The sequence below is a fragment of the Tursiops truncatus genome, chromosome 8 (assembly GCF_011762595.2).
Source record: "Tursiops truncatus isolate mTurTru1 chromosome 8, mTurTru1.mat.Y, whole genome shotgun sequence".
Classification (NCBI taxonomy): Eukaryota; Metazoa; Chordata; class Mammalia; order Artiodactyla; family Delphinidae; genus Tursiops; species Tursiops truncatus.
The window spans coordinates 62,889,546-62,902,565 of record NC_047041.1 but is presented as its reverse complement, the minus strand read 5'-3'; the positions used below and the strand labels follow the sequence as shown (position 1 = coordinate 62,902,565).

General features: G+C 39.9%; 1 protein-coding gene across 1 annotated transcript in view; it reads right to left on the bottom strand.

The window, feature by feature from the left end:
* The window catches only part of SWAP70 (switching B cell complex subunit SWAP70), a 79,120-nt gene that overhangs the window by 9,157 nt on the left and 56,943 nt on the right, over positions 1-13,020 (bottom strand). Inside the window, exons 4-8 of the mRNA XM_019948258.2 lie at positions 11,109-11,336; positions 8,662-8,808; positions 7,425-7,533; positions 5,528-5,709; positions 657-764 (exon numbers count right to left, since the gene is read on the bottom strand). Of these exons, the coding sequence (XP_019803817.1) occupies positions 657-764; positions 5,528-5,709; positions 7,425-7,533; positions 8,662-8,808; positions 11,109-11,336 (774 nt within the window). The remainder of the gene's footprint in view (positions 1-656; positions 765-5,527; positions 5,710-7,424; positions 7,534-8,661; positions 8,809-11,108; positions 11,337-13,020) is intronic.

The window sequence follows — 13,020 nt, the reverse complement described above, 5'->3', positions numbered from 1 at the left end:
TGGGCCCAGCCCTCTCCCACACACTGCAACTCATGTGAGGAGACCTGTGTTCCAACTAACCAGCTCGCTGTCTGAAGCAACCTGGACCTTGGGTCTCTTGGGGATGAGAACCTCTAATCAGATGATGAGTCAGAGCTGCCAAGAGCGGCAGGCCAGCGTCCACGTGTTCTCCTGACTTCAGAACCCTCACTCTGCTCATGACAGAGGTGCAACGTCATGGAACTTATGCTTACTTTTTCCGTAGCTATTTATTTTCCAAGGCAAGACTCTGAAGGCTGAAAGGGATGCTATTAATAATTGTACCAGGATGGCAGGGACTGTCCCAAGCAAACCAGGAACTTTAGTCCTCCTACCCACAGTACTTACCATCCCATTCCATAAATTTCTACTTGGGGGTCTTGAATGCAAGGTTTACCTTTATATCCTTGGCATGGTACCTGGCATATAGAAGGTGCTCAATAAACTGATAATGAATGAATAACTTCCCCAGGAGCCCACTGCAAGTCAGCAACAGAGCCAAGCTGGCAAGATGATCTCACTCTAGCCTCCCAGCTCTTCACGCTCCACCAACCCAGGCAGGCTTTTGCCCCTCTGCCGACCGGGGCTGGCTCTGTGAGTTAAGGCCGCAGCAGCACCTCTGGGCATGCGATACTCACAAGCTTCTCCCGCTCCAGCTCCGTGCTGAACCTGGCCTGTAGTTCCACTTGAGTCTGAAGGCGCTTCTTTTCTTCTTCTGCTGCCCGAGATGCTGCTTCTTCTAGTTTCTACCCAAAAACCCATCCACAGAAAAGCAGGGAATATTACAATGGAAGTGCATTTGGAGAGAAATGGTCACACTTAAACATTATGGAGGAAGTCAAACATTCTCAGTGTTCAATAAAGACCGAATAAAACTTGTAGATCCACTGGAATTCCATTCCAACAATTTTCCCAGTCAACATACAAAACAAATTAGGTAAATGAATGATTCCTCATAACTCTGAACAACATTTTGCCAAGAAAATTTTAGTACAGTCATTAAGTTAAATTCACTTGCAAATGCATTCATGAGGTAGGAATCTATTTCTTGAGCTTGTCCTATACAGTTTTGTCATCTTAACATTATTCCTTAAAACTTTATCAGAGCTCAACTTCCCAAAGGGTGCATGAGGAACTCCACAGACCCTTTCCCTGGCAAAACAACATTTAGAAGAAAAGCAAAAACAACCATTTAAAGTCTCTGGGAATTATCCTAAAAGCATACAGCAAACGGAGAACACTTAGCAAGAAAATCAACTGAATCTCAGCAAGAATAGTGAAAGCCTATGGCATGTGAGCCACGGTGCAGCCCCCTCTCTGCCTACTGCTCCCCCGACATGGCAGTGGAAGGAGGCTCTACCCCATGGCCGTGGAACCAAGAACATAAGCCTCCCTCTCTCCTCAGTTTCCAATCTAGGGCTAAGGTATCTCACAGGAGGGTGCAGACAAAAAAATGTTGCTTGCCGTTCCAATAAACAAAGAACATTGCCCACCATCAAGCCATCAGCCACTGCAGCTGTCCCAACAGTGCACCCTGGGAGGAATTCAGGATGGAGGAAAACAGGATCCTGGCCCTAGATAGTTAAGATGCATATCTAAGAAATAATTTTAATGAGCTCAGATTTGCATCTTCCCATACATTGAAAAGCACTAAAATCATTAACTTGAAATATCTGTTTTTTGTGATTAGCAGTAACTACATGTTTTGTTTTGTTTTGCTTTTTTCAACAAAAACTCCTTTGTATCCTGGCTCCCCGCTTACCTCTTTGGAACAGTTCCTCAGAGCTGAGAAGCTTTCTCCCAGGCTGGCTAGAGTCCTCAGTAAAGTCCCCGAATAAAACATAACTCTCAGATTTTAGCTGTGCTTTTTTTCAGTCGACAAGACCAACAAACTAAACCACAGGCCAGCTAGAAGTCTGACAGGCGAGGCCAGCAAAGAGCCCCCGTGTAGTAGGAACAAGTCTCAAAGACAGGCCTCAAAAACTACATGTGGGCCAGAATTTAAATATCAGACTGTGGGGCCAGGTAGGTTCCAGGGCATTGTTGAAAACAACAGAGCCACTGTGAGATGAACAACTGGAGGTGATACCAACAGAGGCATCCGGCTTAACAGAGAGCTGAGAGACTGACAGAGATCAGAAATGGAGACAAAGAGCTCTGCTGCCACATACAAAAATAAGCTCAAAATAGATTAAAGACCTAAATGTAAGACCAGATACTATAAAACTCCTAGAGGAAAACACAGGCAGAATACTCTTTGACATAAATCAGAGCAATTTTTTTTAATGTATCTCCTAAAGTAAAAGAAATAAAAGCAAAAATAAACAAATGGGACCTAATTAAACTTTAAAGCTTTTGCACAACAAAGGAAGCCATTGACAAAGCGAAAAGCCAACTTACCAAATGGGAGAAAATATTTGCAAATGATATGACCAATAAGGGATTAATATCTAACATATATAAACAGCTCGTACAACTCAACATCAAAAAAACAAACAACCCAAAACCTTGTACACTGTTGGTGGGAATGTAAACTGGTACAGCCACTGTGGAAAATTGTACGGAGGTTCCTCAAAAAACTAAAAAGCAGAATTACCATATGACCCAGCAATTCTACTCCTGGGTTTTTTGGGTTTGAATATTTATTTATTTATTTATTTATTTATTTATTTATTTATTTATTTATTTGGCTGTGTCAGGTCTTAGTTGCGGCACACAAGATCCTTGTTGCGGCATGCAGGGTCTTTTCGTTGTGGCACGCGAGCTTCTCTCTAGTTGTGGTATGTGGGCTGCAGAGCGCGCAAGCTCAGTAGCTGCAGTGCACGGGCTCTCTAGTTGTGGCGCATGGGCTTAGTTGCCCTGCAGCATGTGGGAGCTTAGTTCCCTGACCAAGGATCAAACCCGTGCATTGGAAGGTGGATTCTTAACCACTGGACCATCAGGGAAGTTCCCACTCCTGGGTTTATATCCAAGAAAAACAAAAGCACTGATCTGAAAAGATACAGGCATCCCAATGTTCACAGCAGCATTATTTACAATTGTCAAGATATGTAAGCAATCTAAGTGTCTATCAACAGATGAATGAATAAAAAATAGATGTGGTGAATACATATCTACAATGGAATACTACTTAGCCATAAAAAATAATTAAATTCTGCCATTTGCAGCAACATGGATGGACTTGGAAGGCATTACACTAAGTGAAATAAGTCAGACAGAGAAAGACAAATACGGTATGATATCACTTATATGTGGAATCTAAAACATACAACAAACTAGTGAATATAACAAGAAAGAAGCAGGCTCACAGATATAGAGAATAAACTAGCGGTTACAGGGGGGAGGGCAAGATAGGGGTAGGGAAAGTGGGAGGTACAAACTGTTGGGTGTAAGATAGGCTTAAGGATGTATTCTACAACACGGGGAATATAGCCAATATTTTGTAGTAACTGTAAATGGAGTGTAAACTTTAAAAACTGTATAAAACAAAAGAATGCCAAAAAAGCCCTGCTGACACGTCGGTCACCCCAAGGCACTGTGTGCACGCCCAAGGTTCTGCTTGGGAGGAGGACAGTCAGAGGCTGCACACCATGAGGCAAACAGACTCCACTGAAATAATCCAGCCAAATCATGAAACAAATAAATGAGCAAACAACAATAACAAGCTTTTGGGGGAGGGGCGAAAGCCATATCTAGAGTTGCTACAACGTATTATCTAAAACATCCAGTTTTCAACAAAAAATTATGAGATGTGCAAAGAAAGAGAAAAGTGTGACTCATACGCAGGGAAAAAAGCAGGCAATAGAAACTGCCTTTGAAGGGGCCCAGACACCGGATTTAGCAAAGACTTCAAAGAAGTTATTATATGTTCAAAGAACTAAGGAAACCATGCTTAAGGAAGTCATAGATGATATGATGATATCCCATCAAACAGACAACATCAATAAAGAGACAGAAATTATAAAAAAAAACCAAATGGAAATTCTGGAGTTGAAAAGTACAATAACTGAAATGAAAAATTCACTAGAGGTTCTCATACATACATTTGGGCTGTAGGAAGAATCTATCAAAGATAGATTGATAGGGCTTCCCCGGTGGCGCAGTGGTTGAGAGTCCGCCTGCCGATGCAGGGGATACAAGTTCATGACTCAGTCCGGGAGGATCCCGCAAGCCGCGGAGCGGCTGGGCCCATGAGCCATGGCTGCTGGGCCTGCGTGTCCGGAGCCTGTGCTCCACAACGGGAGAGGCTGCAACAGTGAGAGGCCCGCGTACCGCAAAAAGCAAAGCAAAACAAAACAAAACAAAAAAAGATTCATAGAAATTATGCAATCTGAAGAACAGAGAAGAAAACAGCATCAGAGAAATGTGAGACACCCATTAAGTACACCAACATTCACATAACAGGAGTATCTGAAGGATAGGAAAGAGAGAAAGGAGAAGGAAAAATATTGGAAGAAATAGTGACTGAAAACTTTCCCAATCTGATGGAAAATACTAACCTACACATCCAATAAGTTCAATGAACTCTAAGATAATACAAAGAGTTTAACACATACTTCATATCATACAGACATACACATCATAGTAAAACGGTGGAAAACCAAAGACAAAAAGAAAATCTTGAAAGCAACAAGAGAAAAATGATTCATCACACACCAGGAAACACCAGTAAGACAAACAACCAACTTCAGAAACAGAGGAAGTCAGCACAGAGTGTGGCATTTCTAGGGGTTGCAAAGGGAGAACCCCACCAGGAATTTGGGGCCTTAAAGTATGCCACATCCCAGGGCACAGGTGCTGCATAGGAGGACACAAAAGGATGCTTGAGCTTGTGGTTAGCAGGTGCTCAGTGATTCAAGGCAGAAAGGATCAACCCAAAGGCGTCCCAAATAAAGACCATGACCACACACTGAGGACTCAGCACCACACCCAGAATTGTGATATACACAACTGAGGAAGAAAGTTTCCCAATGAATGTCAACTATCTCATACAGCCTGTGGTACTTGACCTCCTAGCCCTGAGATGGAAAGGGAAGCTGACCCAGACTGTATCTTTGGCTCCAAACAATAAGTAAAACCCCACAATTCTAACACTAAGGGTCTTCCAAGATCCTCATGAGTGAAGATGGGAGCTAAGGGGGAAAACCTAAAAAAGCAACAGATCCTGTCCAGTTCACCAAAAGTGACCTTGACATCCTTAGGGGAATACAATGTCTCATCTTTCTCTGACAAAATTCAACTGTGCTCATTGTTCTTATAAATGTTCTTTTCTGGTCAATGAAATGTCCCTGCTACCCTGAGACCCTCATAACTTTCAAGGGCTGGGTAAACCAGGGCGTCTCACTCAGTGGTCTAGATGTACTTCCTGCGAGCACAGTTCACAAAAAAAATCTCTCTACGGTTGCATTAACCTAGTCTTGGTAGAACCAAAGCTCTACCAAGTAAGTGAGGTCGCTGTGGCCTCTGCAGTGAAATGAGAGCCCGCCCCCAGCCCAGCGTCCACGCCCACCTTCCTCACGGTCTCCAGCTCCTGCTGCTTGTTTTCATTTGCCACCTGGAGCTCCTTCATCTGTCGCTCCAGCTCCTCCTGCTCAGCCAGCACCTTCTTCCGGAGTTCTTTCCGACGCTGGCGGGCTTCTTTGTGTGGTGGGGGGCTGCCCAGCTTCAGCAGATGGATGGTAGAATGGATGGCTGTGAAAGGCATGGGAGAAAAAACAGGGAATACCCTTTATTCTTTGTAAGCCTAACATGTAAATGGCATAGTGGGAATAAAACCAGAGACCCAGGATAATTCTGATCCTGCCACTGAGCAGTGGTGTGACCGTGAGCAAGTCACAGAACCTCTTACAGCACGGGTTTCTCATCTCTAACATGAGAGAGATGATCTCTGGAGTCCCTTCCAGCTCCAAAGTTCCGTAACTGCCTATCTGTGCTTAAACAGATCTTGATTTGGGAATATCACACACATTTGAGGAAATCCCAACACTTCCAACTCCCTTTCCTATACTTCCCAAAAGGCCAGGTAAGAACAAGACATAGCAAGGGCTGAGATATAAAGTTCCTGGTATCTGATTTGCTGCCTGCTGTATTTAGTCTGCCCCTCATCCATACCTTATGAAACCATCTCCCTCTATACTCCCTTCCCGAGGTGATAACAGCAGCTACCATTTTTTGAATATTTGCTATATATACACCCTTTACATGCATTATATAATTTCTACGTGAAATCTGATTTCTTTCCTGATTGTTTCAATTACTTAAAGAGCTAATACTTTCACATTGTTCAAACTCAAAAGCATGAAAGGACATAGATGAAGTCTCGCTCCTACTCCTATCCCCCAGTACTGAGTTCTCCACTCCACTAGCAACTAATGCTAACAGTTTCTGTGCATCTTTCCTGAGATACTTTAAGCATATAGAAATAAACATGTATATACGTTCTCCATCTTCTGTTGACACAAATGTTGGCATAACACACTCTTCAGAGCCTTGGAGAGCTTTCCATATCAGTACATACTGCACAGTACTGCACAATTCTCCACTGTGTAGCTGTACCATAATCTGTTCAACCACTCCCCAATTAATGGACGTTTAAGTTGTTTGCAATCTGTCACAAACATTTCTGCAATGATGTGTCATTTTTTAAATATGCAACTATATCTTCATTTTCTAATTATGAACCCTCACAACAACCTGAGAGGTCGATACTGTTATTTGCCCCATTCCACAGAAGAAGAAAGCTGCTAGAGAATTCCTAACTCAACCCCAGAAGCCCAGGAGAGAGGATTCAGACCCAGGTACACTTGCCTCAAACTCTTAAACTACATCAAAATGACCATAATTTTCAATAAAACAATTTTACCTATGTTCAAGAATATAACATTCAGAATCCTCTTTCATGATTAAAAATAAAATCTCATAAAGTGTTTCATTCTTTACTAATTTTGAAGTAATACTTTAGTTTGAAAGTTATTAAATCAGAAGTTTGCATTCTTGAGATAATTATTTGAAACTAGTGATTTCTTGTGAAAGTAACAGATCTTGAAAATTACTTGAAGTATTCAAAAGCTATTGCACAATTCCTCTTTTGTTTTACACGTTACGAAATACTCAAAATGGCTACTTTAAAATTCTTTATAGTCCTTAAAAGGGGAAATTCCATGTTCTTTAAATAGTAAGAGTAAAAAAACCTAAAATGTCCAGTTTATAATTTTCCCACACATTCATCAGGCAAATGAAATTGATGAAAATTTTGGGAACTCCTCTCACTTTGTTATTCTTCTAGCTACTGTTTCACATAGAAATAACTATAGACAATGAGGAAACAATGCCGAGTATCTTTAATGAGATCCAAAGCTGAAAGAGCTCTCAAGTCATATCATGACAAGTAATAAAAATTACCTTACCCTGAATCCACTCTTGTTTCTTCTTCTTATCTGAAGCACTGATTTCAAAGGTCTTATCAAAACATTTTATGAGAAAAAGGCATTTCTTTCCATCTTTGTCAGGCAAGGACTAAGACAGAAAGCAAAATTAGTCTTTAAAATTTTATTTTAAAGTATTTAGATTAAGTTCAATCTTAATTATTTATATAAGAAGTACCTATAAATGAATATTACTGATTTTCTAATGCTGCCCCCTAGGCAACAGTACTTATGGTAAAAATGACCCTGGATTAGTGTACTACACCTAGACTGGGAGAACCAACACCACCTTATGGGCCATGCTTTGGGCTTTCCTGAGCACAGCAACCCTTGTACCTTAGCACATCTCTTAAGGGAACCCTGGAAGATATACCCATGGACTGTTCCAATAGGTCTTGACTCCTATAGGATATGAGGCTTCTAACCCAGGGTGATTCCCACACCCTCCAGATGCGTCTCTCCCTTCCTTGCACCAGGGGTATTGTTGCTGGCAGGCTGTGGTTCTTGTCCTATATCCTTATAAGTAGACTGGTATGGCCTATGGTAATCTTGTGAGTCTCCATGTTTACTTGAATCTAAGAAGACCCCTTACTGGGCACTGCACACCCTAAGACATTAATACATACCATTTCAACCATCAAAACACATTATCATTTATGAGTGAGATCTTAGGTATTTTAAATGTTCTTCAATAAATACAGATGTGGCAATAGTTCAGCTATAAATTAAAAACTCAAAACTTTATGTTCTTGAGGACTTCACTTCTTTAACCGAATTAGCAGCTGTGACTAAAGTATTCTGAAAGTCACCCTAAGTATTCCAAGGCAATGCTCACATCTTCTTTTGGTTTATCTATTACACTCAAAATGGCCCAGGTATTCTGATATATTCATGATTTCAAATACTTTCTTACTAAATTTTTTTTTTTGCTTTATTTTCTTATTTATGACTCCATTTTATTCAAGAAATGATCCCTTCAATGTACAAATGAGATTTAATCCCTATATTTTATTCTTGAGTATAAGAAAATTAACTCACATTAGAAAAAAATTTTGTCAGGTATCTAATTTTTTGGTTCAGAAACTATGGCTACTGTATGCCTGTATTATTTTGGAAATGTAAATTTTAAGATTATTTTTAAGGCTCTGGAGTCTAGAAGAAGATACACTACTTGAACAGCAGGGGGCAGCACTGGAAAGAGGTAACCGTTGACTCTTACCTCCACACAGCAGTTCTCATCCAAGAGAATGTCTCCTTTCTTATCTTTCAGATCCTCACTCACATAGTAAGAAATTATGTTGGGTTTTAGTACAAACCAGCGTTCAGTCCAGTTTTTCCGTCTATGGCCTTTTTTCATCATGTAACCCTATGAAAGATTAAATCTGATATAAACTCCTGTCCTTTTATTTATAAGAGCTGATACCTCTTCCTTGACATTCTTGCCTACTCCATTATCTGATGTGTGGCCTTGAATACATGAATATCAAAGGTTCTTGCCCTTTGTGGATCATGAACCCTTTGAAGAAGAGCTACAAAGGCAGGGCACTATACCCAGTCAAATTCATGCAAGCATGTGCAGATAAAAGTTTACATAGAATTTTAGACACTCAGAGACATCTCCTCCCCCCACCCAAACCCCCCAACCTCGCCAAAAGCTATATGCAGATAAGAGACTGCAAGACCCCCTGATGTTAACAGCATTGTGGGGTTTCTTTTTTTAATACCTTATCTTTTAGGGATGCCTACTGAAATATTTATAGATAAAATGAAATGTCTGGATTTGTGTCAAGATAAGACAGGAGAGCTCAAAGTAGGCGGGGAGGATTAACCAGGTATCAGTGGTTCCTGGGGCTGGGTGATGGGTATACGAGAGTTCATTATACTATTCTATCTGTTCCCTTTAAAATAGAAAACAAACACATGCACACACACAGTGATCTGAGATTCTCAGTAAATCTAGACCTAGACCTCACAGTGATTCTCAGTAAATCTAGACCTCCATCAATGAAAATGCTAAAACTTATCAGTCAACTTGGCCAAGCATATCTTCTCAGCCAGTCCCCCTCTGGCACCAAAGTACCTCTCTGCCTGACCTCACAATTCTGGAGGATGACTCTGCTCCAAAGGAGCAGAAAAAGAACTGGACCAGTAGTTAGGCTACTGGCTTCTAAGTATAGCTTCTATGCTCACACTTACTAGCCCTGTGCTTCCTTCCCATACATCAGCATCAAAGGTGTATGATTAAAAATTTTACTTCAGCAAAAGTACACATTTATTATAGGCCAAAACCCTTCAGTACTATTCAAGAATAACTCACTTTTTTTTTTTTTTTTTTTTGTGGTACGCGGGCTTCTCACTGTTGTGGCCTCTCCCGTTGTGGAGCACAGGCTCCGGACGCGCAGGCTCAGCGGCCATGGCTCACGGGCCCAGCCGCTCCGCGGCATGTGGGATCCTCCCGGACTGGGGCACGAACCCGTGTCCCCTGCATCGGCAGGCGGACTCTCAACCACTGCGCCACCAGGGAAGCCCTAACTCACATTTTAAATAGTAAATCTATAGGTGCTGATAGCTTATGGTAGACTATACACATTGTTAAATATATGATAATATCTTGGCTGTATCATTCGATTATTACACTAAGTTCTAATCATATTACTTGTTCAGTTTGCTAATCCTTGAACATTTAAGCCAAAGCTATCTCATACTGCAATTCATCTGTAGTTCTATATTCTGCCATCCTAATCTGTCTGGAAATCCTCTTCAGACAGAGACCATGTCTCATAACTCTTTGCAGCACCAAAAACTTACACAAATTAAGCCTCAATTAATTTTTTTGATGGGCTCCATTTGGAGAAAAGAGCAAAAGCAGTATCACCTAACAGAGCAAAGAAAGGACCAAAGTAAGGAAATCCCAAATCAGAGCTATTATTCAATGTAATAAGGTAGGAAATCTAATCTAATCCACTAAAAATATATAAATTCTACTTAATAAGCATTAAGCCTCCATACGTATATCAGATGCTATGCAGGTGCTGAGAAAACAAACTTTATCATCTAATATGATAAACACAACTTTACTATATAAAGGTATTTTTTCCCAAAAGAAAGAATATTTTTATGATTTTATAAAAATAATATATATCATATATATAAAGAGAGATCAACATGTGTAAACATATATAATAGTAAGTCCAATAATAAGAAAAGAACAAAGAATAAAATAAAATTCACAGAAATCCCACAATCCAGCGGCAATCAACATCTTGGCACTCATCCTTCCAGACAGCTCTACAAACACAAATCACATTGCATGAAAGGGATGACAAGACACCTACTGTTCAACAAACTTTTTTTCACTGAACAATATGCCATGGGATCTTTCAGATGAATAAGTATGGATGTACACGTGACATAAAAGTACTTTAAAAATGTTTAGAAATGTGATCATTTAAACAGTTATTTCAAAATAGTAATTTCCCAATGCTTAACTATAATTCTTTACAATGAAAGCCTAACACAAGACTGGGAAAATAAGAAACTTTATTCCTGTTCTCAATCAGTGTAAAAGTATAAGTGACTTAGACTCATCTTTGTAATGCAAATTTGTTTTATTTCAAACATGTCAAATTCTAAAGGTAAGGAGAAACAGTGTTATAGGACTCTTACCTGTTTCAGCACATCTAATATAAGCTCATTAAAGACCTCGTTAATTGCCATGGACACTGTCTGCCGATCCATGCCTTTGCTAAACTGTCCATTTCCAATAAGCTCAATCAGTTCCCACACGGAAAGGCCATCTTTACTGTCATCAAAGTTGATTTTATAATTTTCAAATTGTTCTTGTTGCCAACCTCCTCCCATAGCTTCTGTAAGTTTCTTAAGCAGGTATTCAATCTATATAAAGAATTTTTAAAACATTATTTCATAGCAAAAAAATAACTTTTAAACTTAGGTATGTACCTGTGTTACTTACACTGAAAGGTCAATTTCGGAAATATTCTTTTATAGTGCCAAAAGTGTATCTTTCAAGAATCATGATACTACCAGGGAGAAGGGTATGGATAAAATGCCATTTATTCTATATGAAACTAGAATAAGTAATCAAAAACTGGAATCTTTAAGAGTATAGTATATTTGCATACAGAACTAAAGCAAACTGCACACATACTATCATACACAAACTAATTGACGTGATCTGATTACTCTTGGATTTCAATATATCAGAATATTAATTTTACTGAACAATAAGCATCTCAAAGTACGTACAACTTAGTCACCAATTTATTAATTTTCCACATAAGCCAATTATTTGAAATTAATGCTGCTGCTTCTCATTAGAATGCTGACAATGTTGTAAACAACGGTGAATTCCTAGCCTGGGCCAGAAAAGTCTATTAAATCCCGAAACACATAGCTTTGTATAGAAAAACAGTAGAAAATACTGCACGCATCCTTCCAGACAGCTCTACACACACACACATCACATTGCATGAAAGGGATTACAAGACACCTGCTGTTCAACAACCTGTTTTTTTCAGATGAATGAGTATGGAGGTACACGTTACATGAAAGTACTTTAAAAGTGTAAATGAAATAGTAACAGTTAAACAAAACAGTGATGCAGTAATACTGAATGAGAATTGATCTCTCTTATCTTCTGGAAAGCCTGGGTATCCTACAGTGCTCTCTCAAACTCAACATGTGCAAAAATGAATGAACCATCTCTACCTTTCAAATGGCTTCTCCTCCAATTATGGATTTCAGTTGGGAACAACACCATTCACCCATGTCAGGACCCTTTTCCCCACTCCCTTACATCAAATCAGTGACAAAATCCTACTGTTTTCTCCTCCCTTCTTTAAACTCTGCCTAGCTCCCTATCACCTCAAAGATAAAGGCCAAGCTCCTCTGTGTCCCCTGTGATCACCCCTGCCTACTGTCTCTAACATATTTCCTGCCATGCCCTACTGCAGATTTTACACTCCACCAATAACCACCATCAACACAGATCGCAAGCATGTTCTGTAAAGGGCTAGCTTGTAAACATTTAAGACTTTCTACATCTCTGGTATATGGTCTTCTTTGTTCGGGTTTTTTTTTTGTTTTTTTGGTATTTTTTAACAACCCTTTAAAAACGTGAAAATTATCTTAGCACATGGGCTATATAAAAACAGGCTATGTGGGCTGAATTCACCCAGCAAGCTGTAGTTTGCCAACACCTGCTATAGATTATAAGTAGTCTACCCATTTAACACATTTTTTTATGCTTCTATGCCTTGCCCCATGCTGTCCTATCTAGATTACCTTTCCCCATTTCTCTACCCAGCTAACTGGTATCTGTTCAAATCCTACATTGTCTATAATATTCCCACTCAGAATAGTCCAAAATGTGGACCAGCAGCATCAGCATCACCTGGAAGCCTGTTGGAAATGAAGAATCTCATACCGCACCGAAGACCCCAAAATCAGAATCTGCATTTTAACAAGAACCCCCAGTACTTCCATATGCACATTAAAGTTTGAGAAGCACTGCTCTGGTAAAACTGCTCTGACCTAGGTCAGGTGTTCCTCTTCTGTG